General features: G+C 38.9%; 1 protein-coding gene across 3 annotated transcripts in view; it reads right to left on the bottom strand.

The window, feature by feature from the left end:
* The window catches only part of LONRF1 (LON peptidase N-terminal domain and ring finger 1), a 36,408-nt gene extending 10,258 nt beyond the window's left edge, over nucleotides 1-26,150 (bottom strand). For 2 of the 3 annotated variants that reach the window (XR_008553961.1, XM_054700831.1), the window contains exons 1-10: nucleotides 25,319-26,036; nucleotides 16,090-16,208; nucleotides 14,948-15,070; nucleotides 11,341-11,490; nucleotides 10,265-10,505; nucleotides 10,088-10,175; nucleotides 8,847-8,961; nucleotides 5,724-5,845; nucleotides 3,106-3,264; nucleotides 2,829-2,991 (exon numbers count right to left, since the gene is read on the bottom strand). Coding sequence is in view for 2 of the 3 variants with exons in the window: in XM_054700831.1 (XP_054556806.1) it covers nucleotides 2,829-2,991; nucleotides 3,106-3,264; nucleotides 5,724-5,845; nucleotides 8,847-8,961; nucleotides 10,088-10,175; nucleotides 10,265-10,505; nucleotides 11,341-11,490; nucleotides 14,948-15,070; nucleotides 16,090-16,208; nucleotides 25,319-26,036 (1,998 nt within the window). In the remaining variant the exon portion in view is untranslated. Of the gene's footprint in view, nucleotides 1-2,828; nucleotides 2,992-3,105; nucleotides 3,265-5,723; nucleotides 5,846-8,846; nucleotides 8,962-10,087; nucleotides 10,176-10,264; nucleotides 10,506-11,340; nucleotides 11,491-14,947; nucleotides 15,071-16,089; nucleotides 16,209-25,318 lie in introns of all 3 variants that reach the window. The other variant, XM_037525987.2, reaches the window with a different exon arrangement.
* Between the last annotated feature and the right edge of the window lie 649 nt (nucleotides 26,151-26,799).

The following is a 26,799-nucleotide window of genomic DNA, read 5'->3' as shown; positions in this document are numbered from 1 at the left end:
AGCCTAAGATCCAGAGGCATCACATAGAACACAGGTGGGAAGGTAGAAAGTTAACCCGTCCATCGTACTTCTTTAACACACATTTACGTCTGCACACTATGTGCCAGGGAGTGCTCTATTTCAAATGCTTTAATTCATCTGAAAAAACTGCAGGTCTGACTCAGCCTTTCATACTTCAAGGCTGACTAAATATAAAACAACAAAGGGGCTCTAAAACCATTCTGAAATAATAAAAGGTAACACTATAGTATGCATGAGAAAAGAGAACATACTTTTTACTTTAGGAAGATTTGAAATAAATAGAACACAAGTTTAAAAAAGTATCTGCTTTTTGCATAACATAATTTTACTTAATGCCACTGAAGTATATACTTAAAAGTGGTTAAAATAGTAAACTTCATGTTACATATAAGTCATCATAATAAAAATAAATTTACAAAAAGATAAGAGTGGATCTGCTAATTCTAAGTGGCCCCTGCGGACACCCTTTTCGTTACCTACAATTCTATACTCCTATACAAGATCAGAACTGCCCCGTCAATCAGTTATAGTAGCCCAACCCTGTAAGGTGCCTTTCAAATCAATCAAGATAGAAAGCTTGATCACCCTGGGAAGGCTATGTATCACCAGGTATGACCGGGAACGCCAGGGGGATAGTTGACTAATGTATGACAAGAGACCCCAGAGGCTGATCAGTGGAACGCCTTGGTAAGATTGAGACTATGGCTGGGGATCTAGGACTTCATTTCAATCTTAATACTGAGTCATCAAGAAGATGTGAAGTGCCTGGGGGCGAGGGGGGCGGCAGACTCGTAACCCCTGATGTTATAGATGACATAGCACATTTTCTAGTTCCACCCCTCCCTTTTCTCTTTTTCCTCCTTCCCCACACAACTGATGCTGTATGATTATTCTAAAAATAAAAAGGCCAGGATCTTGCTCTTTCAGCAGCATCCTGCATCCTACAGCTTGCTCCTTGACTCCTGTTTATCAGTGTAGTGTTGTCAACTGAACAATAGAGGGCACACACAGTTGAAGATTCTGGTGTTGGAATATTTAGCCCTCTGATAACACATAATGGGCCGGATCTAGGCAAGAAAAAACTCAAGATTTGTTACAATCATCTTTAAAAAAATAAAAGCATTTCCTGTGCTCCCTTATAAAATTCAAGGAAAAAACCCAGGGTTCTCGTAAACAAGAAATGATAAAAATTATAGGGGTCTGAGATGGAAAAAGGAGTCAGTTAAGAAACAGGCAGAAATTCTTTTGAAAGCAAGTTCTCAGTGCCAAGGAACTTTACTGCAATATAACAGAGCTTAAACCTTCATTAGAAATTACAATCTCCACACAAGAAAAAAAAGACTTTGATATGAAAAACAAATTTGAGAAGATTTTCCAGAATGTTATGAACTTTCCAAGAAGTTTTAATATAGATGAGGACACTTAGATGAAGAAAAATTACTAGAAATTCTTAAGACCAGAAAGACATGGAGAACTCAGTTTCCTAAATATCAAATCTATAATGCTTTTAATAAGCTATTCCATTGCCATGTGTGTATGTCTATAGTCATATGTTTAGCCACATACTCAAGGGACTGTCATTAAATTTGAAAAATGGATCTGATTTATACACTAAAACAGGGTTAGTTTTACAAAGATTATGCCTTTAGCAAATAATTCATCAGGCTTGTCTAAGGCACAGACTGTATCAATCAACTCAAACTTTCAATTCCCATAATACTTTTTGGCCTACTACACAAATAAAAGTATCTCTTTAGCATTTTAATAAGATAGAACAAGCAATATCAGGCTAATCAAATTTATCAGCAGAGAGACAATATGATGACATAATGATAAAGTAGAAAGGCTGGGATCAGAGTCAGCTTTAAATCATTTTTATAACATTACCTATAGGATCTTAGGTAAAATAACACTTCTAAATTTTATTTTCCACATCTGCTATTTCCTAAGAGTTGTGAGAAGTTATTGAGCTAATGTTTGTAAAAATGCTTAATTCCAACATTTAATAAAAGCTGACTGAAATGAATGGCCCAACCAGACAGACAAGCAAGAGTGTAAGATCTATATTTTTATAGTGCCTTTCCAAAAGTAAATTGCCTTTAATTTGACATTTACTGCATCACAAATCATTTTTCTGGCACATAAGCCAATTGCAGGTGGTAAATCAGGTACTGAAAACATCAAAAGGGACACATTAATCCTATCCAAGAAAGCAACAATAACCCACCCCAGGTAAAACATCACTCATAAGTATACTGACAATGCTTTCTCTGTGATGCCCAACAGTTTGAACACAGCACCCAAGTGTGTCTAGTTTATCATGATGGTTATCTTTAGAATATCTCAATATAAAGAACAATTCTTTAAGGATTTTACATGTTCACCTTTATATCAAATCTCAACCTGCAGATTACATCAACTTGGACTGCTAATAAATTAAAAAGTGCAAGGATTAGTACTTTCATAACTTAGATGGGTTGGAACTTTCAATTCAGTCAACTCCTATTATTAAGTACCTACCATGCATGTACACACATGCACATGTATACATGTGCACACATATATTCTAGGCATTGTGCTGGCTGAAATGAAGATCTAGGTTCTGGTCTCCCAACTTCTCTTGTAGTTCACAATGATTAAGAGCAAGATTTTTAAAAAGTAACCTGGAGCTAATTCTAGTAAGTATCATTACAGGTCTCTAATAGAAATAACTGGTTTGTGTGCCTAGCAAAATATATCCTGTATGCCTATTAACTGCCTGGGACAGAATATACCAAAGTGTGTTGGAAAAGAGTATGTTTTAATACCTTAACATCTTCCAGATATTCAATGTCTGCGGTGCAATATCCATCTTTCATTCCTCTTTTTAAAACCCTAAACCGCTTTCCTCCAACTGTATCAACCACAGACCTTCCATCAGGTAAGAAATGTACATTTCTAATTTGTAACATACAACCATAATCTGCAAAACTAAAAGAAAGACTGATTATTGTCAAAACTCAAACAAAACGAACACAAATTCTCAACAATATTCAAAGTGAGTTCCTATATAAATAAAAATATTCAGGTACACAGAAAGCATACCTATTTTGTGCATCACTGACACACATCCCAAACTGTTTAGTTCCAGTTTGTATACTTCTTCGAATCATCAGTCTGTATCTTGGCTCAAATACATGAAGAGGGCAAGGCACAGTGGGGTAGGCCATAGTGCAAACAAATATTGGAACATTCTTGGTCAAGCTGAGGAAGAAAAAAGTTTCATTAACATGTTTCAGAACAGGGAAAAAAATGAGGCTTATAACATTACTACATTAACATGAGACAAAAGTAATTAACTCTAAAGAAGGTGATTTTTATTCTTGACAAGAACAAGAGTCAGCTTCCCCTATGTTAAGCTCACGCTGATGCAATATTATTACTAAAAATCCTCATTTATTATAGTAATTTTGAATTCGAGGCACTACATTATCATACAGAGCTAAGTGTCTTAATCAATCAAAAGGCAACAAATTACAATTAGTATTTTATATTAAAAATCTATTTAAAACATTTTGAACCTTTCACCGCTAATACACTTATTACTCTCAGGTAAGAAAATTTTTTAACTCCCACAAAAGACTAAAAGTGAATTATTAAAAATTCTCAGGCATTAAAAATATTTTTAAAAACAAGTACTAACATTTTTTCCAGATTATTAAAATGATACAACAATTTCTTCAGTGTCAGACTAGCAGGAAGTAAGAAGGGTAAAGACAATGCCCAGTTTTGGCAAGGGTATGGGAAAAACTGGCAGTGCAGACTATTTAAAACAATACAACCATCCTGAAGGAACATTTGGCAATCAGTGTCAAAACTTAAAAAAAAAAAAACAAAAAAACAACTTCATATACTTTGAACAGGCTCACCTTTAGAAAAAATTCCACAAGGAGTGTGAGAATGACCACTGCAGTAATGAGTAAAGTAGCTAAAACTCAGAAGCAAAAAGAGGGGACTAGTAAAACTATGAATAAAATGGGATACTATATTTCAACTAAAGATGCTATGTACGTATCATCTTGACTTCAAGAAAATGAAGTCATTTCCAATGAGAAATAGAGATTATAGGATAATATAAGTAAAATGATCCTTTCTTTAAAATATATCCCTAAATACTAAAATTTGGAAGGACATATGCCAAAATACCAATGATGATTCCTGGGGTTATAGAACATGGCTTTTTATCCCCTACTCATATTTTCTAGTTTTTCTTCAAAAAAAAAAAAAGTCTAAAAGTTACTTATGTAAAATATTTAATAAAAATGTTTAAAATACAAATACTAGTTCTTCAACTTTACTTATGAAGAACTGAAAGAAAAAACCACCTCAATACAGCTATTAAGTAGCAAAAGTTGTAAGTGCCAGGGCATCAGCTATACCTTAAAAAGAAAGTTCCATAGGTAGGCAACAAGATTCCCTCACACTGCTCTCCTTCTCATTCAGGTTCCATCACATTACTATTCCATCAGACCCGTGAGCTTTCCACTCTCGTGTAGGGGGCCTGCTTGTGTCACTACATGTAAGATTTCAAAGGTGTATTTGTGGCTCTCTCATAGCCAGCTTTTGTCAGTGTTGACCAAATAGGTTCATAATCCTCACATCACAATATTTCCTATCATAAATCACACACTAAAAATATCAATTCTATGAGAACACAAATCTATTCTGTAAAGAAAAGATTGGATCGTAATATTTTCTTCTACTGAAGGCCACTGGAGCAATAAAGACATCTGAAGGACACATATGTTAAAAGAAAAGTCTGTAAGCACAATTAGTTTTTTTCTTGGAAAGTGGGAAATAGAAAATGTTCAATTTATTTTGAATAACAGTAGAAACAACATATAAAAATTAGTTTTGTTCTTTAGTGTGTTCAGTTCAAAGAAAGTGAAAGAAAAGGAGTTAAAAAGCTAAAAACTTATGAAAAAAAAAATTTTAAGAGACACAAATGACTGGTGAAGGAGGAAAAGACCTGAAGGGGAGAAGAAAGGAAGAAAACTACAAGGAAGAGAGATACACAGAACAACAAAAACAGGTCCAACATACTACCCAGCCCCAATTAGCTAACATGTGTTGTTAATAGTGGTCCAAACCATTGAATCCCAAAATTACCTCCAGGTTTCTCACCTTCCTGTTATGAACCCAATTCTGCCACCAGTTCATATTTTCACTGATTGAGAATTTGGACACTATCTCATTCCTTCCAATTTCAGTCTAGGCCTCAAGGTCCCCACCCCCTTCTAAATCTCTGATTAGTTAAAACCTCCCGCCCATTCAGGCCCTTCATTCTCAAATCTCCTCCTGCAAGGCCATGATACCTGAGGGGTGCTGTTTCCAGAAGCCAGTTACCAGCTCTATCTCTTTTTCCCCTATTCCACCACCAAGTGTCTCTGTAGGAAATCCCTTTTACCTAAAATAAAGCTTAGAGCTGATCAATAATTCCCAGAAGACGATCTACCTAGAAGTTATCAAATGAAATAAAAGAAAAATTCTGTCTGCTGAGGACAGGGGATGCTGACCAATATTTGTTCATAATATGCCTATGACTAGACTGGGCTGAACTAAAGACAGGATTCAGCTTGCCTTGCCATGAGGTTTCTCCCTACTATTTTAAAGGGTCATAGTTCATAATTTGATCATGTTAATTTTTATGAGAAGAAACTTACTGTGAGAGTTCAGCAGTTTCTTCATCATATATTTTTTTTCTCTCAGACAGCTCATCAGGCAGATACTTCACTATTAATTCTTCCAACAGCTGTGTGACACAGTACCTCCTATCTGCTAGATACTAAAAGACAATATTATTTTACACCCAGTTTGTTTTCCTACAGTATAAAACAGGCAAAACAGTTTAACTGATATATTAAAGCCTTCATGACATATTTATACAGTCAATTCTGAATTAATTTAGTGAGGGGGAGTATTACAATGGACAATGCTTAACAGGTAAAACCTGTCTGAGGCTCTGCTCAGCAGCGTTAACAGTACATGGTTGCAAATTGAACCAGCACTGATGACCCAAGTATTGCTACATCACAAATTCTCTCTTAGCACTAGTCAGCCCTGCCCTGCCATCTCTCATACCATAGGCTGATTTACATCTAAGAGCACACAGGTGTCTAAAATGATCATTTTAACTGAGAAATAAAATTAGGGTAAGAAATAAAAAGAAAATGATGCATTTGCCTTATGTAAATTAAATGATTCCTTACTTGTTCCCAATTTCAGTGGCAGTCTCCAAATCATTTTTCTTTCAGATTTTCCTTTCAACATTAGCCTACAATCACTCAAACCCTTATCAAGACCTTACTTTTCCTATAGGGTCACTGCTCGACTCTATTTAAAATGGAACATTTGTACGATTCCCTGATACTATGGAAAACTGCTACCCTCATGTATTTTTGTGTCATTCTCTATTCCAGCTGCCAGAAATTTTCTCTCTCACTCCTGCTTATGAAAGTCCATCAACCCTTCCAGCTCTGGTGCCAATTTTACCTTACTCATAAAACCTCCCTTAATTATTTTTCTGTCTCCCAAGAGCCCCACATTCACTCTCTCTATATATCACATGAGCAAGGACACATTCCATCTCTGTAAAATCTTCACAGGGCTCGGGGCCAGGCCAGAGTGTCCACAGAACTTTGGACAAAAAAAATGCCCAATATGTATTTATTTAATAAAAAATAGTGAGGAAAAAACTACTGGGCAATAATGACAAGATAAAGAGAAGCCATCCTTTAATCTGTGGGTCCAGCAAAAACAAGTACTCATCTTTATCCAGTGAAGGCTAGATTAGGAAAGTTCCTAATAGGATGGGAAATGGGTTACAGTAGTAGTTTTTAAAGCTGAGCATGTATTTTTAAAGTTTAGCTTGGTAAAATGCAGATTGCTGAGCCCAACCTGAGTTTCTGAGTTGGTCAAGAGTGGGATCAGAGAATTTGTATTTCTAGCAAGTAACCTGGCAAAACTATTTTGCCCAGGCAGGGAAGCGCACTTTGAGAATCACCAACCTCTAGACCTGAGAGACATACCCTTGAACAATTAATATATAGACAGATAACTTAAGTTTACTATAAAGCTAATCAAAATACAGCCATTATAAAAGCAATTTTATTACTATTTTCTATTAAATTTTCTATTAAAAGTATTCATATTAGATTTGGAAAAATACTGGCTTTCTCACATTACTGATAGGGATCTAAATTTGTGCAGCACTACTGGAGTCCTAGACAATTAAAGAACCCTCCAAATATATGGCCTTTGATCCAGTATTTCATTTCTCAAGAATTTATCCTAAGGGAATAGTCAAAGATCAAAGCATGGTACAAAAAAGAGAATAAAACAACTTACATACCCAACAATAGGGAAATATTAAACTATTGGACTACTATATTGCTATGAAAATTGTCTCTAAAATACATTTAAATGAAAAAATGAACAAAATAAAATGACAAGTAGGAAAAGTATAAAAGTGTTATCAATCTTATTTTTTTAAAAACATATATATAAATTTTACCAAGTATTTTATGTAGTGTTTTCAAAATCAAAAAACAGAATAATGTTCTTTTTAAACAGTATGCTCATTATATTTTTAAGTCATATGCTTGTTTTGTTTTTCTTAAAACTTCAGGCATTTTTAAGGTGTTACAGCTCTAAATTTAGTGCAATGTTATCTAATTCTTAATCTAAAAATTATGAAAACATAATAAATTAGAGAGGATCCCAAAACTCTGGAAACACAGGCAAATTAGCAAGTTTAGACTTCACCTAAAAATAATGAACATATTAGTTGTAAAAGTAACTCTTTCAAGAATGAGTCTCTCTATTTCCTGACTTTATAAACATTCTGTATGTGGCTTTGTGTTTCCATATCAGTTTGTATGTAAGACTTACATCTAATGTTAACAGTACACATCTATGATTATGATATCTGTAAGGAGCTGTGCTTTCTATGTATTTGAAAGATGTTTTTCTTTAAACAATTTTGTCAGAGAGAATCACGCTTCTTGATCAGTGCTACTACCAGGTGGTTGGAGCTCAGAAGGATAAGGCTTTAGCCTCACCTTAGGGCTCTGCCACTCACATGTGATGAAGAGGGTACTATCTTCTATCAGTTACAGAAGATACCCACCTGCAATCTAGGTTTTTTCTTAACACAGGCTTTATCAGTGCTGACTCTGTGAGGAGTGTGGGAAGCTGTGCCTCTCTTCTTTCTAGTCTATCACTTTCTAAAGCTTTGCTGTGCAATGTGCTTGCCACTAGTCACAGTACTTAAATTTAAAGTAATTAACATTTGCAAAATGAAAAATGCAGTTCCTTAAGTCACACTAGCCACATTTCAAATGCTTACTTGCCACATGTGGCTAGTGGCTACCAGCTGGACAGCAGAGATATAGAGTAATTCCACAGGAGAAGAAAGTTCTATTGGACAGAGTTGTTCTAGATGCTAACCAGGCTGAAGAGGCCTGAGATACAGCCTACTATTGGGGGTGGGAAGTGGGGCAGTTGGGTTTCTCCAATACTGATTAAAATCGAACCTATTCCTGACCAGAAACCTGACCACACCTATTTGTTTAAAAAATTAAATATAAGGGACTTGGCCTTTAAGAGTCTCTGCTTTGCCAGGCCTCTCTGATCTCACTAAAATGAAGGTAATAAAACATCCATTTGGTCATTAAGCATATATAATTCACTGTGAATATGATATTCACTGTCTCTATGGCTGAAGAGAAATCAAGTCATGTCATCAAGCTTAAGACCAATAAACAGATAAATATACAAATGCTTACCTCTTTTAAGCTTTCTTTGCAAAGGGGACAATATGGTGTATGATCTAAACAACGCTCGAGACAATTCTTACAGAATGAATGTCCACAAGGGGTTGTTACTGGCTCAAAAAACAACCTGAAATCAACCAACATACATGTTAGTTTCTACATAATCATGGAACCATAACACTGATCTCTACTTAGAAGAGAAAGGAGGCTTTTGAGTAGGATTGAGGGAAGAGGTGGTGATAAATACAATCAGACCCTCCTGAATCTGAAAAGTTCTCCATCAACAGAGGTCCTGCCAAGGACCCAGGGCTGTACTGACACACAGCCACTCACCACAGGTTGCCCCCAAGCCCCTGAAATCTGAGTAGTCCAAATGGAAATGTGGAGTAAATGTAAAATGCACACCAGATTTTAGACTTAGTCCCAAGTAAATAAAGTAAATATATCATTAATAAATAGTAATTAGCTGTTGTGTCAAATTTTTATTTTGTCCTCCTTTTAAAGTTGATTTTCTTAGTAAGTTTATAGAAGTCCACCTGTATAAAATTAGTTAAAAAGAATAATCCAATAAATACTGTGTTGAATCCTAAAGAAATCTAAGGCTAATACCAGCTATAAAAAACAATACAAAAAAACTATTTTTACTTGTATTGTAATAATTTCCTGAAACATGAGACTTCTGATCTCCCTAGAAAATCAATTGCATAGGCACTAACTATAGAAATCAATCATCTGGTCTAATCCCCTCACCTTACTCAATGTTACTTTAACATGACTTTATGGGTAAGATACATAAACAAGACAATCAAATACATACTGAACATAATTATGTAGTCTTTGTATATAATTTTATCTTTATGAGACCATGGATATTGGCTGAACTTATTGTGACAATCATTTCACAATATGCAGAAACCAATTCCTAAAAAAATGTCTATAGCTAAGTTTCAGTAATAATACATTTAACTTCTGTAGTAGTTTATAATTTCCCATATTTTTTTTATAATTAAGTTACTGTATTCTTATAATACTGCAATATGGACTCTGCAAATACTGACCACACTTTCTTAAGCAAGGAAAACAAAGGGTTCAGAGATTGTTATTTGTCCAAGGTGGGAAAAACCTATGACTATCTTTTGATTTTTAATCCAGTATTCTGTTACATTATATCACCTATTATTACTTTTATCTGGTCTGTAGTTCAATTATATTAATAGAAAATATTCACCTCTTACAAAGTTTCATATACTTACCTCATGCAGAGAGAACACTCAAAATCTGAGACATCTATTAATTCTTCTGGGATGTCACCATAAGTTAATGAAAATGTACAGGTAGTTTCTATTAAAACAAAGATAGGGCTTTCTTTAGGAAAAAGTTTAAAGGTCATTCTAAATAAATAAACATATATAAAAGCAGTGAATTTTTACCTCCTTGTTTTTTAAGTTTATTTCTTCCATCTTCACTTACAATTACATCCTGCTCTACAAGAGACAACTTTCTTTTTAACAGAGCACCTTTTTCTTGAACAGAGAGCAAAGGTTCTGAGGACACTCTTTTCAAACAATCCTCTCTGGCAGGCATTTCTGTTGAGTTTATAGCCTGTGCTGACAGAGCACGGTTTAAGCTTCCTTTGACAGGCTCTGAAGTGACCTCTGGTATTTCTTCATTCTACAAAATTACAATAAAAAAGAGTAACTACATTTCTTTACTATTCCCTATTCTCAATAAGAGTCAAATGGAAACAAAATTTTGATGCCTCATAATGTTCATTTCATAGTTCATTTATCATCATTAACTTTTTTTTTTTTTTTTTTTAATAGAGGCAAGTTTTTTTTATTTATTTATTTGTTGGTTTGGTTTTTGTTTATACATGCACTGGGTACAGTCAGAAGCGCGGGAGGGTGAGAGAATTCACCAGAGCCAGAGCGGGGAGCAGAGCAGGCAGAAGGACCGAAGTACACTGCTGAGGGGAGCAGCGGGCGGCAGGAGAGGTCTGTGCGCCATGTGGGACCCTCCTCTGGTGGCTGGGGAGCAGCCGGGGATCGAACCGGCGGTGCAGAGGCTGCGGGCAGCTTCGCAACCCAGCGCTCAACCGCTGCGCCACCAGGGAGGCCCTCATCATTAACTTTTAATTCTAAACCCAGGCAAGCAAATACTTTTTGCCATCCTTATATAAATCTAGACATCAAGATGAATTATGTTATAATAATGTTTAGAGTTATGCTTAGAGTTGTTCCTACTCTAAGGAAACTAAAATAAATAAAATATTCTACATTTTCTTAGAGACTAAAAGTTTTCTGACATTCAAGTGACTTTAAACTATGATTAAAGAACATTTTAAAGATTTTAGTATAAAATAAAAAGTTACAGACAAATCCTATTAAGACAGCACTTACCAGGCTAAAGTTTGTTAGAGGCTAGTACTTGAAATGAGGAAAAGTGAAGATCTTAACTTGTCAAGAACATACACTTGAACCCTTGATAATCTTTTCTCATACCTTACCTGCTCTGAGTTAAGCTCACTGGGAGAATGAGACTCTTCCATTACTAAAGGAAAACCAAAAGGTTTGTTTTTAATACATGATAATGAACTCCAAGAAGAGTCCTTCAGGCCTTCTTTTAAGTTTTCAGGTGATAATAAATCACATAAAATCTGTAAGAGAAATATACAATTAAGGAAAATTAAAATATCTGATTAAGAATAATTTACCTAATGTTTAAGAATTTTTACAAAATCTGTAGCAGTTTTTCATGAACAGGAAAGCAATCAATTATTAATAATAATATAGAACTGACAAGCTGATTAAAAAATCTTCCAAAACCAAGGTGTGCCGCAATGGTATGATTCATTTCAAAGAAATGATTCAAAAGGAAGGCATGAGAATGGTTAGACTGGTATCCTGGGAAGGTATCCAAGGTAAAGGTTGCCTTTTTTAAAGAAAGATTATAAGATTATAAAAAAAGGAGAAATCTTAAAAAAAAAGAAAAGAAAATATTTATCTTTGAACATCATTGAGTCTTACTCTGTCGAAATAGTTCATGGTTCACTCCAATGTATATTTTAAGAGTGTACTTAGAGTGTTCATGTGAAGCAAAGAACTTAGACCTTTCACTACAAAACTCTAAAATTCCATGTATTTACACTGAATTTAGCTTCAGCGGAACTGTTAACCTGCCCTGGCCATCACCACAGCCCGGCACTTGGTTGGAAGCACCAAATGGCAGTTATTCCAAAAAGATGTAAGTTAAACAGGAAGGTAGCTACTGTTTCAAAATTTCAGGTATACATTTATTACGAGTACATCTAAAACTCTTATTGGAACAAAAGATAGGGGCTAGAATGAAACTAGCTAGAACGAAATGAAAGGTATTCAGTGTTTTTTGTTGTCAAATAAGCTGCTAAATTAATACATACAGCACAGCATTTCCTAAAATATAAATATGGAGGTTTGGGTTTTCAAATATACTATCTTCAATAAAAAAATCAAAATTATTCATGAATCATTACAATGCAAAGCAAAAGGAAACAAAGACAATGTAATTAAAAGTGTGCATCACTGGTAAGCATTAAAGCACTACATCATTTAATGAACAAATATTTACAAATCTGTAGGTTTTTTACTTTTTTGCCAGTTTAAAAAAAGTATTAAACATACATCTACTCTAGATCCTAGCAACACCACTAGGTTATTTATCAAAGAGATACAGAGCATATGTCCACAAAATGACTTGTAAAAGAATATTCACAGAAGCAGCTAGAAATAATCCAAATGAAAATTACACAATCACTACAAAGTGTGGTAAGTTCATACTATGGAATACGAAGTGAACAGTAAAAAAGAAAAATTGCTGGATGCATCTCAAAAATATGTTGAGCAAAAAAGGCCAGACACAAAGATGCTCACTAGTTGCCTGAAAAGGAGATAAAGGAACATTCTTAAGGTATTGGAAATAGTCTGTATCATTTCATTAGATGTAAATTATATAACAATTTACAAAAAGTGTACTGGAGAAAAACAAGTATTTCAAAGCATGAATTGTTTTGCATTTACCTAGCCTTGTTAACCAACAGACAAATATTTAGGAAAATATAAGAATATCCTGCAGCATGAAAAATGCAAAATTATAAACCCACTCACTAGGGTCATAATACTAACATATACAGAACATTCATAAAACACACAACAATAAACAATTATTTGGTTAAATCAGTAGGCTAGAAGGACCTCCTTGGTGGTACAGGGGTTAAGATGCAACCTATGAAGCTATCTGCAGCACAAGTTCGGCCCCCGGCCAGGAAGCTGACCCACATGGCACAGCAGACCTCTCCTGACTCACCTGCTGCGCCCCTCAGCAGTGTTTTTCAGTCAATCTGCCTGTTCTGTTCCCCACTCTGTCTCTGGTGACTCCTCTCACACCCCACACCTCTGGCCTGTACCCCAGTTCTTTATGTATAAATAAATAAATCTTTAAAAAAAATCAGTAGGCTAGAATGGCAAATACACCTCACAGAGGACATTCCAATATCAGCTGGATTCATAAAGCATTTGGGTTCTGAGAAAAATTTCAAAGTTCTCATAGTTCAGAGTACATAAGAATCTCCTTCAGTGCTTGTTAAATTATATTATACCTCAATGCCAAAGATTCTGATTTCAAAGGCCTGTGGTACAGGCCCAGGAATCTTTCCATTTAGCATGTACAACAAGTGATTCTAACAAAACTCCACAGTCTAAGAAACCAAAAATGTAGTAAAGTGTGGCATATTTTGAAGATGCTAAGGAGAGTATCATGACTGGGCACTGAAATTGTGTTAAGGTTGATAGTTTCCCCAAAATAAATTCTGAAGACTCTAGTCCTTCCAGATGTTCTGTGAACAAGTCTCACAAAAGTTGAATGCATAGCACAGCAAACACTCTTGAGAAGTTCTGAAGAAACCTGTTTAAACCCAATGTTTCCCAAAGTCATTTGATCAGAAAATCCCCTTCCCTGTTTTTAAATTAACACCTACTAACACATCACAAAACAAACTCAGGAAAGTGATAAATGAAATGCTGAGAAAAATGAGGCTAAACCGGTTTACTATCAGCAGCTGTGGAGACTAAGCAAAGTTTAGACCTGAAATGAAAGGCAAAAGTCAGGCCAATAAAAATTCCTTAGAAGGCACATCATGACAACAATGTTTAATTAAGGATATTTAGTCTGGCTAGGATCAAACAAACAATTAGGGGACATCTAAATTTAACTAACCAAAACAATACATTCAAATATCTGTGAAGGAATGTTTTGATTTTGGTAAGAATTTCATACACTAAATATATGAACCTGAAAATCACTTTTGAAACTGTGACTAAATTTGACTTATGAACTCCTTATGTTCTTATGCCAACTTTCTAATTAGCATTTTTATTATTATTGTTTTTTCATTTTTTTAGTGTTATGTTTCTTTTATTGCAAGGCATTGCAAGGTCAGAAGATTCAAGCAATACCCCACTTAACGAACAAACATTTTACAAACTTATAGGTTTTTACATTTCTGCTGAAACTACAAACTGGGCAAATTTCCTTTATCGACTCAAAAAAGGCATTAAAGACAAAGGACTAGAATTTCCCATTACAGCTATATATTCTGTAGTGATTATACTGAAAATAAATGTTGGGCCTCCCCTGGTGGCGCAGCGGTTGAGTGCTGGGCTGCAAAGCTGCCTGCAGCCTCTGCAGCGCTGGTTCGATCCCCGGCCGCTGGCGAGGGTCCCACATGGTGTGACAGACCTCTCCTGCCGCGTCCGCTGCTCCCCTCAGCAGTGTATTTCGTCAGTCTGTCTGCTCTGTTCCCCGCTCTGGCTCTGGTGAATTCTCTCACCCTCCCGCACTTCTGACTGTACCCAGTGCTTGTATAAATAAATCAATCTTTAAAAAAAAAAAAAAAAGAAAAGAAATGAAGAAATGTTGACATTTGAGAGAGGATAAAGAGCCCTCGATTAGACATGTACATATATATTTATGATACCCTAAGCAAAAACAAAAAACTCTATATTGTCCAGAAAAACATTATTTAGTATTTTTTTTTAAACTGTTATTTAGCTCTGTCTCAGAGTTAGTAAACTGATTACCTTTTCTACTTCTAGCTTTGCAGGTGCAAAATCTTCATCAAGGGCTAAGCACTGAAGAAACAGTTGTAAGGCATCACCTAAAAAACCAGCATCATGGAGTACTTTTCCTTTCCTGAAGTAGACCTTGAATAAAAAAGCACAGATGCACAACCGTTAGAGATAGAATTGTTTTTTAAAAAATCAATACAAGGATTAAAAAAAAAAAAGCCTGCTCAGAAATTGAAACTCTGGGGAGTTTGGACTCTAAGGACCGTAAAGCATTTTAAAGATATATTTACACATTACCCTAGAGAAGCTACCTAGGGGAGAAATGAGGCCCAGAAAATAACTTCAAAACCGTACTTCCAATTATATCACTTCAGTGATTAAGTCCAGAGGGTTCTTTCTTTTTCAAACAGGTTTAAATCTATCTTGACAGATCATCCACTCTCTTAATATATATTTGCCTTACACTAACCAGTCATACCAGCAAGGGACTGATTCAGTTTCCCCATTAATAATTTTTACAGCATCCTTACTATAGTGTTCTCAAAGACACAACCTTGAATGGAGGAATAATTGACATATAAGACTGACTTCCAGTTAAAGAACATGTTACGGGAGATGGAATGATTTGCTTTGGCAAATTTTTGATAAATTATTTTTATAAAAATAATTCATAAAGGATTATACATTATATGCATGCCTCATGTCTTTCTTAAAACCATCGTGGCACGGCAACTTTCTTTGTCCCCATTTCTTACATTAAATCACTGCCCAATCATCCAATTCCCATTACAATGTCTCCAACACCCAGCTTCAAGGAGCTCTTTTCTTTTCACAAATAAACCTCCTCCACTGATGTCCAGTTTGGATCCATCTTAACAGTAGGACAGATGTAACTCCAAGGCCAATTCTGTATAATATTTTTTTCTGTGGCTTGAATTCAGGTTCTTCTTTAGTTATTAAAGAAAACCTTTTCATAATTTAAAATATTGCCACACGATGTTCATCCACCCAAAATATTGACCCCAGATTTCTAGAACTCTATTTTATCTAAAGAGTTAACCAACCATTCTGTTAAAACTTAAAGTCATAATTGAATGCATGTTCCTTACAGTTGAAATTTTTAAATTTATGCAAATACAAAACAGTGAATTTACCTCAGGCCAATTTGGCAGTTGAAAGAGAACTGCATTTAAATCTTCTATGGCTGCTTTAAACTCTTGGAGACCAGCATATGATTCAGCTCTGTAAACTTTCAGAGTCAAGTCACTGGGCTCTGAAATATTTCATAAAGATCTGATTATTGATAAAAGACTATTTTCCACAAAATAGATCACACTACATTAATAACTGATTTAGTTAAGGTTGTGAACCAAGTATAGTATATAGGTATAACCCAAGTACATGCTGAATCTTATCTAGAAGTTACATCAAGCCACGAAAAATAGATTATTTTAATGGAGGAAACTGTGTTTTCAAGAATACCTTAATCCAAAAAAAACAAAAAACAAAAAAAAACCTTAATCCACTGATCTACTTGTAATGGAAATACTTCTATAACAGTCATTACTTCTAAGAAAACATTTTCTTAAAACAGGGCCCTCTATAAAGATTTAAAAGACATAGTCTTGGGTATTTTGGATTTACTTTTGTACTACAAATTTTAATTTTTCTATATCCTAATTTCTAAATCCCCATAAACAACTGTAAGTTTAACTACTGGACATGGTATTCCCATGCCAAAAAGACTGACCAGGGCTTTATTTCATGAGGCTATATAGCAGTCTGGAGGAAATGGTTTGGTAAGAATCAGTATTCTTAAGATCTCAGAATTTTAATTACTGCCATTAGCAAGAATTATATTGGATAGTCCCAAACAGACTTAATTTCAAATATTTCTGAGGAGAAATCTTTGATAATCTCACTAACCTCTGCATCTCTACTTGACAAATCATTTAGTATCCAATGTGAGAATTGTAAGCACTAGTTGGCTCACCTATGATACTATAATCAATTACTACAGATAAATAGATTCTGATACTGAAGTCTAAGCCAGAAACTAATGACATCTACAACATTAGATTGACTCTTATTTAAAGCTTTAATCTTTGAAGCCTTTAAAATTGTATGGTTATAATGTACTCCTTGTGAAATGGGTATAAAGACCTGTAATGTCTCATTAACAGGCAGATTAACTGAAATACACTGCTGAGGGGAGCAGCAGGAGAGACAGGAGAGGTCTGCTGCACCATGTGGGTTGCTCCCTGCCCAGGGATCGAACTTGTGCTGCAGTGGCTGTGGACAGCTTCATAGGTTGCGTCTTAACCCCCTGCGCCACCAGGGAGGCCCCTTAAATGACTGTTTTCTAAAGATAACTCTCAATTTAACAATTAGAGAGCCCTCTTTCAACTGCTGGTGCTTAAGAATTGGAATTATATCAAATTTATACTAATGAAAATTTGTAAAGAATGAAATTAACATTTCATGAAAATATTTCTTACTTTCTAAATAAAAAAAGACACGTCAAGAGTATTTTGCCTTTTCTTGGTGTCTATTCCAAAGCAATGTAATTGTAAATCATTATTCCTGAACCAAAAAAGCAGAGAAATTGAAAGTTCAATATGATTAATCAATCAAGAATTAAGAGTTGTAACACAAAGCTAGACTCTAAGTGTTCAAGAGTTCACTTTGACAGTCTTTAAGAAGCTCACAAATCTAAAGATTTTTACTTTATTGTCAAACAGTCATCATGTAATCCTGACCTAACAAGCATAACTATAGTTCAGACAATAGAGACTAGTATGTGCCAAGAGTAAGCATTAAACACATCAGCATCAAAACCCCTGAGCTGTGAAGGTCTGTGGCCCAGGACGTGCAGCTCTCCATCCACAGCTGGGGTATTTTAGAGAGGATCCCAGAGACCACCCTGTCCTCTCCAGGACTTCCAGGGGAGGAAACTCTGTCTCAACAGGCAACTTATTCCACTCCTGGATCACTTACTGGGTTGGTTTTTGTTGTTTTTTTTTTCCCCCCAAGTTTGTTTTTTTTTTTAACAGCAAGTCCCCACAGCATCATACTTGATGTTGTGCCCATTCAGAACTGCTGACTATCAGAGCCTTTTTATCAAATCTCAGTAGTCACTTAGGTTACACTTCCTTTAAGGCAGTACTGAAGGAAGTAAATGAGAAGAACTCTGTCTTTGAAAAACCCACTCAGGGCCTCCCTGGTGGCGCAGCGGTTGAACGCTGGGCTGCGAAGCTGCTCACAGCCTCTGCAGCGCAGTTCAATCCCCGGCCACCTGCGAGGGTCCACAAGGCGCACAGACCTCTCCTGCCGCGCCCGCTGCTCCCCTCAGCAGTGTATTTCGTCAGTCTGCCTGTTCTGCTCCCTGCTCTGGCTCTTGTGAATTCTCTCACCCTCCCGTGCTTCTGACTGTACCCAGTGCTTGTATAAATAAATAAATCTTAAAAAAAAAAAATATCAAAAAAAAAGAAAAACCCACTCAATATATCAAATTTCTCCACTCTAACCAAAGCAAGAGTACATTCCCTCTCTGCACTCCTCTCCACACAAAAAACACTCAGGCTCTTGAGACTCCTTAAAGGGGATCCTAAAAAGTTAGTGTGTACTGGGATAAGAGAAGTATATCCTAAGTAGAGATGATAGGAGTCAGATGTTACAACACTCTTGCTCCCAAATTCCTTACAGGTAATGGTTTTATTGAGAGCTTCAAACATTAATACAATAACTATACTGAATGACATTTTTTTTTTGCAGGGAGCCTCATCAGGTAAACTCAAATTCCCGATACTGTTTTCAAAAGATGAGAGCCACCCCACTTAGTTACTTCAAACCCTTCCTAATGCTAAAAAAGAGCCAGGTACACTAACTGAGGCCATTCTGAAGTCAGAAGCATACAGAATATGTACCCTTCATATAAAGACATTTGTGAAAAAAGCAATCAGCCCTGGCCAAGCCATCAACGCGAGTTTGAAAAGTCAATGAGTATTTACTGCATGCTCTCTCTACATGGCCTTGAAGACACTGAACAGTTCACTTCCCTGTGAACACTATCAGGGAAAGGGGCTGTCTCTCAGCCAGGTAGCCACAGTGCTTTACCAGTGCCTGGATATTGTAGCGTCAATTTGTTGAAAAAGAAAAACTAAGACATGCATACATTGTGAAAAAAATGAAAAATGATGTAAAAAATATAAAAAAGAAAAACTAAGACATGACCGGGACTAATAGAACCGAACATGATTAAACTCCCTAATCTTCTTTCTACCCTTACTTTTCTCACCCTACCTTCAGATCCATCAAATTTCCAACTGCTTATAGTACCTGCCTTCAAACACACTATGTTTCCCACCCCAAAATACATGTTCTCACTGTGCTCGCTACTAATGATATCACTGATCATCCAAGTCAAATCCTTAACTTTGTCAATTCCACCTATAGTTTCTCTCAAATCTGAACCTAGTCTTTTTCAACCCTTCTTCCAATAGCCCCAGTTAAGGCTCCCAAAACTTTCTTAATACTATTGCAATAGCTTCCTATTTTCCATTACCTATATCCTCATGATGTTATAGAAAAAAGGAGTTATTTAGTGTAACATACAAGTTCCTCCAGGCCCGCCCTTCTGTCCAGCTTTCCTATCAGTATCAATCCCTACTTTGTCTCAAAAATACCTTACTACTGATCCTGTCCCTCATATACCATCCTAGTTCATACCTCCTCTCTGCTCAGAGCTCTCTCCTGCCATGCTACCCCACTTTCCTTTCATCAGAATAGCTTTTTCTTATCCAATAAGACTCAGTTCACCAATCTTCTCCCCAAATCTTTCATTCGAGTCTTCCTTCTAAGCATACTGTAAAGATCAAGAGCATGAGCTGTGAATTCAAACTGCCTGGGTTCTATTTCTGGCTCCTCCACTTTCCCTGTGACCTAACTACTAAAGACCTCTGTACCTCAGTTTCCTCAGGTATAAAAACCAAGAATGATTTTGAAATTTACTTTTGTTTAAGAAACATCACTTACTGCGTACTATCTAAATAATTTACCACCTCTGGAATATACCTGTGTGGGACTACCATTGTCAGCATTTTTTATAGACAAGGGACCTGAACACTTAAAGAGTTTTCAAGTAACTTGTACCCAAAAAATCAAACAGCTAGTTAAGTGATGGAATCAAGATTGTACCTTAAACAATCTGGCTCCAAAGTTTTTGCTTTTTGCCTCCATGCCAATAGCAGTACCCATCACACAGGATTCCTCAAGAGAGTAAGTCAGTGTGCACAAACTACTTGGAACAGGGTTGGTATATTGTAAGCACTATTTGTTAAGACTGTATTTCTTCACTGTATGAGCATAGCCTTTATTAGTTTTAAACTCTATGCTGAGCTCCCTCCATCATTTTCTTTGTTTCCTCAAATCCTGGTTTTAATGTTTGCTAAACTAGGGGAGAATCATTAAAATCTGTCTCCTTAAGCTCAATTCATGCTCTTATTTTCTCTTGTCTTAGACACTGTAATGCAGTGTTGTGAGGCAAATACAAAAAATTGAAATAAAGTTCTGCTGCCCGTCTGAGAACATTATTAAATTGTCCAATATATTCATGTGCTGAGGAACAGAGTTCTCTAGAGTCCCAATCCTTAGGGAACAAGACTAGTAATAAGAGTCTATGAAGCTCTCTGCAGCCCGACCAGGGAGCTATCCACATGGCGCGGCAGACATCTCCTGTCTCGCCTGCCACTCCCTTCAGCAGTGTATTTCAGTCAATCTGCGTGTACTGTTCCCCACTCTGTCTCTGGTGAATCCTCTCACACCCCGCACCTCTGGCCTGTACCCCAGTTCTTGTATGCATAAACAAATAAATCAAAAAAAAAATTTGCAATGAATGAGCAAAGTACTAAACAAATTCACTTACAATTTTACTTGAATCTAGCCAAACCTCTTAGAAATATTCCAGAAAACAAAAAAATGATTCTGAATAAAGAGAAAGTTAATATAAAAATAACTAGAAATCTAAGATTAACTGAGTTTTGGTAAATTTTGCATTATCTGATGAAAAAACAAAGGTAAAAGCAAGGAAATTGTTGACTTAACACAGGACACTTATACATGTATGTAACTTTTTTAATCTTTTTATCAGTAACAATATGCTATTATTGAAATAATAAACTACCTTCTGAATTGAGAAGAGATTAGCAGCATATAAGCTTTTGTCAGTGAAGCAAAAAGTTCCATTCTCTAATGATTTTCAATAAATATGAATTTGCTGCAATTTTAAAAGAAAAAATATACTCCATACATACAGGGACTTACTTTTCTTCACTTCTGCCTTTCTAGCACCCAAAACAATGCTGAGTATATAGTAGGTACTCAATAAAATGAATAGAAAGAATACCTAAGAATTATGTTACGCAATTTTGTTAACATCAACTTTATATTTGGAAGCAATGTCCATATGCCAGTTTCTATTTTCAATTCCAGCTTGGTCTTTATTTACCTTTAAAAAGCCACATAAAATTCTTGGAGCTCTTTTCTTAAATCTGTGAATTAGAGATACTAAAACTTGCCTTCCTATCTCACATGATCTTTTGTGAGGAACAGTTATAATGCAAGTGAATGTATTTTGTGAATATAAAACACCAGATAGATGTCAGTGCTTACAGTTTCAAGTCTTCTGCACAATAAATTAGGACATACGTTTGTTTATTGATTAGATTCAAGTCTCTTGGAGTCAGTTAAGATATAAAAAATCCCTTTTATTTTCTTTAAATGTAGTCAGTATTTACTTGTAATTTGACTACTCTTTTTCTAACTGAAGCTTTGTAGCATATGCATTTTATTGATGAAATCTGACAATGACTACTAATTAACATGGATAGGCCAGAATCAGAATTTAACTTTCACTATGGTAATATTAATGTGGTAGAAAAAAAATAAAACTTAAAAATCACAAGGTTTAGGTTTTAACTTTAGCAAAATCATCATCTTGCTGTAGCATAACTTACAGTTTTAAAAAATATTTTAATTAATATTTACTTGGGCATTTACTCACAAAACACTTTACGTGTTTTAACACACTTAATTCTCACAACACTTTTTGGTGGTGGTTATGATTAGTATATATCTGTGAAGTAGATATTATTCTCACTATTCAGACAAGGAAACCAAAACAGGGTAGACATCAGGCCCAGGGTCCAAGAGTAAGTGGAGGGCTGCAATGGGATTTAAACCCACGCAGTCAGCGTCCAGCATAACAGCTCAAACCACTAGACCACAGCATCTCTCTCCAAGTCTCTCCCTTTTGTTCTGAGGATAATAGTACCCCTCAGGACTCATTGTGGAAGTTAGATTTAAAAGATGCAAAAATAGTGAAAATAGTCAATAACTATATAAATAATAATAAAGCAAAAATTTCCTCCACCAAGTATTTTATTTAAAAATTCTACCCTTGTAAACTTTTCAAAAAATCATTTTAAACTGTAAATCATACTGTTCTGTTATCTTTTTCTAAGGGGAGAGGGCTGTACCCAGGGAGGAGGCAAGTCTGGAAAAATTCATTAAAATAAAAGCATAGCAAAGTGGGATCATTTCAACAGACTCTTAAAGACTTACTGCTGAAAAGACTTTTATATAATATCCATGAATACTAAAAAGACAGAAAGTTATGAAACATCTGAAAGTTAATACCAAAAGATCAATGGATTAAATGTTATCTAAATATATTTCAATTCAACAGAAACTTATGTAATCTCAATGGGAAACTTCTGATTTTGGCAAAGGTTTCCAAGCTTTTTCTTGTTGACAGGGATAAATTTGGATGTGTGTGGGCTAACTGTAGACCAGATTCTCCTTTTCTAGTTAATAGTATTTACTCAGCAATGTTGAGAGCGTCATTAATAAGTACAACTGGACAACTATACAAAAATACTTCAACTGCCCATCTAGCTAACCAACTGTCTCTCAGAAAGTTAAAGCCTAACTGTACAGATTCACGAGTCTACTAGCTGACTTTTATTTATGCCTATAAACTGTTACACACATAATAGCTGCACTTTACCAACTATGTTAGAGTTCTAAGATACTTTCCTCTTGCTTTACACTAAAAAACTGAAGGATGAAAAATGTCGCCTCAGTGGTTCCATTTAGACAAATTTTCAAGTATGGAATTAATAATTTCTGAAAGACCTATCAGGGGAAAACAGGCTAATAAGATGAAAGTCAGGAGACTAGGGTCTTGTCCTGCAAAACTAGAAGCAGCTGAATGGGCAAACTGAAAAAAGGAGTGAATCTTCAATGTCTTTTTCCACTAAAAATAATATACTTAAACCCAGGCTTCAACTCTGCCTTAATTAAAAGATTACTGGCCATAAAACATTAAGTTAGACCTTCATTAGTAAATATGTTTAATGTTCTCCCATGGATTAGGACATAGACAAATCATTAAAAGGTCAAATCGCTAAGTAGGTAGTAATTAATACTGAAGAGTGCTGTGGGTAAATTTTATGTGCTTAAGCTAGTGATTAAAAAAAAAAGAAATCTTCCTTGGAAATTTGTTAACTATTTCAGGGGATGACCAATAAAAGCAGGATGAACGCTGGTCCCACATTTAAAACTGGAGGGGAGAGTGTTGCCTCAAGAGCAGCTAGTCGTGTGACTGTGCCCAAGTCATTTCAATGCCTTAGCAGTTTCTGCTTCTTTATTTTTAAAATGTGGACCAGTTATTTATTATCAAGTTATCTATACTGCCAAGTCCAGCTTCCCTACTCTCAGTCTATTCACCACAGAGATAGAGTTGTTTGCATCAGAATTTTGTATTCCAGATAATTTTCTTTTGCTCTGGGTCAATGTAACTGCCTACTCCCCACAAAGATAAAAAACATGAAAATTTGCCAGGTTTGTCCTTTAAACACTAAAGGTATTAAGTAACACAATATCTCCTCATTAGCTGGAAATGAAGCCCTTAAGGTAAAAGACCCCCCCCCCACACACACACAAGAAGATACTTTTAATTACATAGTTAACATATAAATTTACTTGACATTAGTTTATATTTTAGATATCTTTTTCAGGAACTACTGCCAAATATTATTTCATGCTGATATAGACACTAGGCTCAAAATATGCCTATTTAACGAAAGATTTGACAGTGACACTATTGACATTCTGGGTTTGATAAATGTGTGGGAAGTTGCTCTGTTCGATATTGGATGTTTAGCAGCATCCCTGGTCTCTAACTACTAGATGTACCAGCGCCACCCCCACTGGGGACCACCAAAAAATGACTCCAAATATTGTTCCAGGTAATGGCGGGGTGGGCGTGGGGAACCGGCTACAAGCCGCCCCCCATGGAGAAACAGCAATTTGAAGAAGGGCTTTTCAATTTCCAGAGTTAAGTTTGGCAGTGTTCCCTTCCATAGCTTCAAAACATCTTAAGAAAAGTGCTAACCTAGGTTAGGGGCTCCAAAATGCTTGCTGGAGGCAAAGAAACAGACCAAAGCCCTCCAGGGCCTCTCCCCAGAGCTTGGATCAAGAATGGAAAGGCAAACAGAAGCCTGACCAACAACTCCATCAGAGGCTACTTATCTCCACAGTGCGCTAAATTTAGCCTTTGAAAGCAAGCACACGTGTTTATGAAATAAGTCTGATTTTAAATCGGCAGGTTGGACCCCTCAAAAGGCACCACTTCTGCAGACACCCTCAGGTTAGCTCTGAGCACCCCGGGCGGCTCCGCCACCCGCCCGCAGCCCCGCGGCCGCGGGGTGCAGGGTGCCGGCGCCGCGCTCCCGCCACGCCCACCCGACGTCACCCGTTACACAACGCGCCCCCCCACCCAGCTTATGCAATTCTGCCCTCCCGCGGCTTCCAATTGCCCCGGTGACTTTTGTGGGAGACCAAGGTAAACGCTGCCCGCTCGGCCTCGGCTGGGGATCCTCCCTCCGCCCAGGCTGCGGTTCCCCCGCAGGGACCCGGCCCGGCCCGGCCCGAGCGGCCAATTACCGGAAAGAGCGCGGCAGGAAGCGAACGGCCGCGCGGGCCACCCAACTCCCAGCCCATCCTGCGCCGGGGCGGCCTCGCCCGGCCACACTCGACTCGGGGTGCGCCCGCCCGACCGGCCGGGCCGGGGCAGAGGGAACCCCGCGCCCGTGTGCCCCTCCCCGCGCCGCGTCACAGTCGGCTCCTAGGGCGATCCCCATTGTGACCGAAGCACCCCGGGGCGCCGCCCCCTCCCGCACCCCGGAGGACCCCGAGACCCGACAAGCGGGGGTCAGGCGGGGAAGAGGAACCTCCCCGGGACGCAGAGCGGAGCCGGGCGCCGGCCCGTCGGGGCCGGGAGGGTGGGGTCGGCCGGGCCCGAGCCGCATCCCGCGCGATCACCTGCTCGCAGCGCCTCGCAGGCGGCGGCCAGGGCCTCCCGGTAGCGCCCCTGGTGCAGCAGCTCCCCGAGCCGGCCGGCCGCCCGGGCTCGCGCCCGCTGGCCCGGGAACCACTTCTCGGCCAGGTGGCTGAGGACGACGCTGGTTCTGAAGCCCGACCCGGCGATGGCGGCGGCCAGAGGCGGCGGCCGCGGGGCGGTCCCCTCAGCATCCGCGGCGGCGGCGGCGGGCGGCAGCCGGTCCCGGCAGAGGCGGCAGCGGGCGCGGAGCTCCCTCCGCAGGCAGCGGCGGCAGTAGCTGTGGCCGCAGGGCACGGTCACCGGCTCGTGCAGGAAGCCGCGGCAGCCCAGGCAGCTGAGCAGCCCGCCCGCGCCGGCGTCCGCCTCGGCCCCCGGGGTCGCGCTCCAGCCCAGCCCGTGGCGGAGCCGGTAGTTGAGCACCAGGCAGTCCACCAGGGTGCCCAGGCACTCGGGCCCGACCGGGGCCCCGCGGCGCAGCGCGGCCGCGTACGCCTCCAGCGCTCCCTTCAGGTGGCCGCCCAGCGCCAGCAGCTCGCCGCGGCGGAGCAGCAGCTCCCAGCGCTCCGACTCCGCGGCCGCGCGCTCCAGCCGCTCGCCGCTGCCGCCGCCCACTTCCCAGAACCGGCCCTGGCCCCGCGGCCTGGGGGCCATCTCCTGGCTGCCGCCCGGGGAGCTCCTCGCCACGGCCGGAGAAGACATGGCCCGCGGAGGGCTGCTCCTCCGCCGCCGCCGCCGCCCGCCGCCACGGTCCCGGAGCCTCCGGGGCGCGCGGCTCCGCACGCGGCCCGCGAGCAGGGGGCGTGGCGCGCGGACTCGGCGGGGCGGCGCGCGCCCGGGAAGCCCCGGGGCGGGGCCTGGCGGGCGCGGGGCGGGGCCGAGCGCTGCTGGAGGAGCCCGGGACTCCCTCGCGCCGCCCGCGCCACGGCCCCGGAGCCGCCGAGCGCCCGGCCCCGCCCCTGCCGAAGCCCCTCCTGGCCGGGGACGCGCGGTCAGATGATCCCCCAGCGGGGATCCGATTGGCTCCTCGCGAAAGATGGGCCCGGCTTGTGGGTGAACAAAGCCGAAGGAACTGGGACCTCCATCCCCCTCGCCTTGCGGCCGGGGGCACCCCACCTTTTCGGCCTATCGGTGAAAGCCGCCTCGTGGGCGCTTGTCTGCCGGGCGCCCGGCCTTGCGGATCTAAGGTCCCAATCACCAACTCGCCCGCGACCTACGGGCCACCTGAATGGGAACCCGCCCCTCGTCCCCGCAGGAGCCTTCCGTGTAGTCTGTAGGTTGTCAGGTGCAACTTCATTTTCGTGAGGTGACGACCCAAGTTACAGAGGAGCGGATGACAGAAGGCCTAGGACACCCCACGTCAGTCTGATGACTTGGTGCCTCAAGTGCAGAGTCGGTCAACTTTAGAAACAAAAAGCCCACCCACGTTCCTGAGGTGGATCACCACAGGAGGCAAGACAGTTTT

The sequence above is a fragment of the Talpa occidentalis genome, unplaced genomic scaffold (genome assembly GCF_014898055.3).
Source record: "Talpa occidentalis isolate TD23 unplaced genomic scaffold, MPIMG_talOcc4v2.1 talOcc4.4, whole genome shotgun sequence".
Lineage (NCBI taxonomy): Eukaryota > Metazoa > Chordata > Mammalia > Eulipotyphla > Talpidae > Talpa > Talpa occidentalis.
This window is presented reverse-complemented; position numbering and strand designations above follow the sequence as displayed.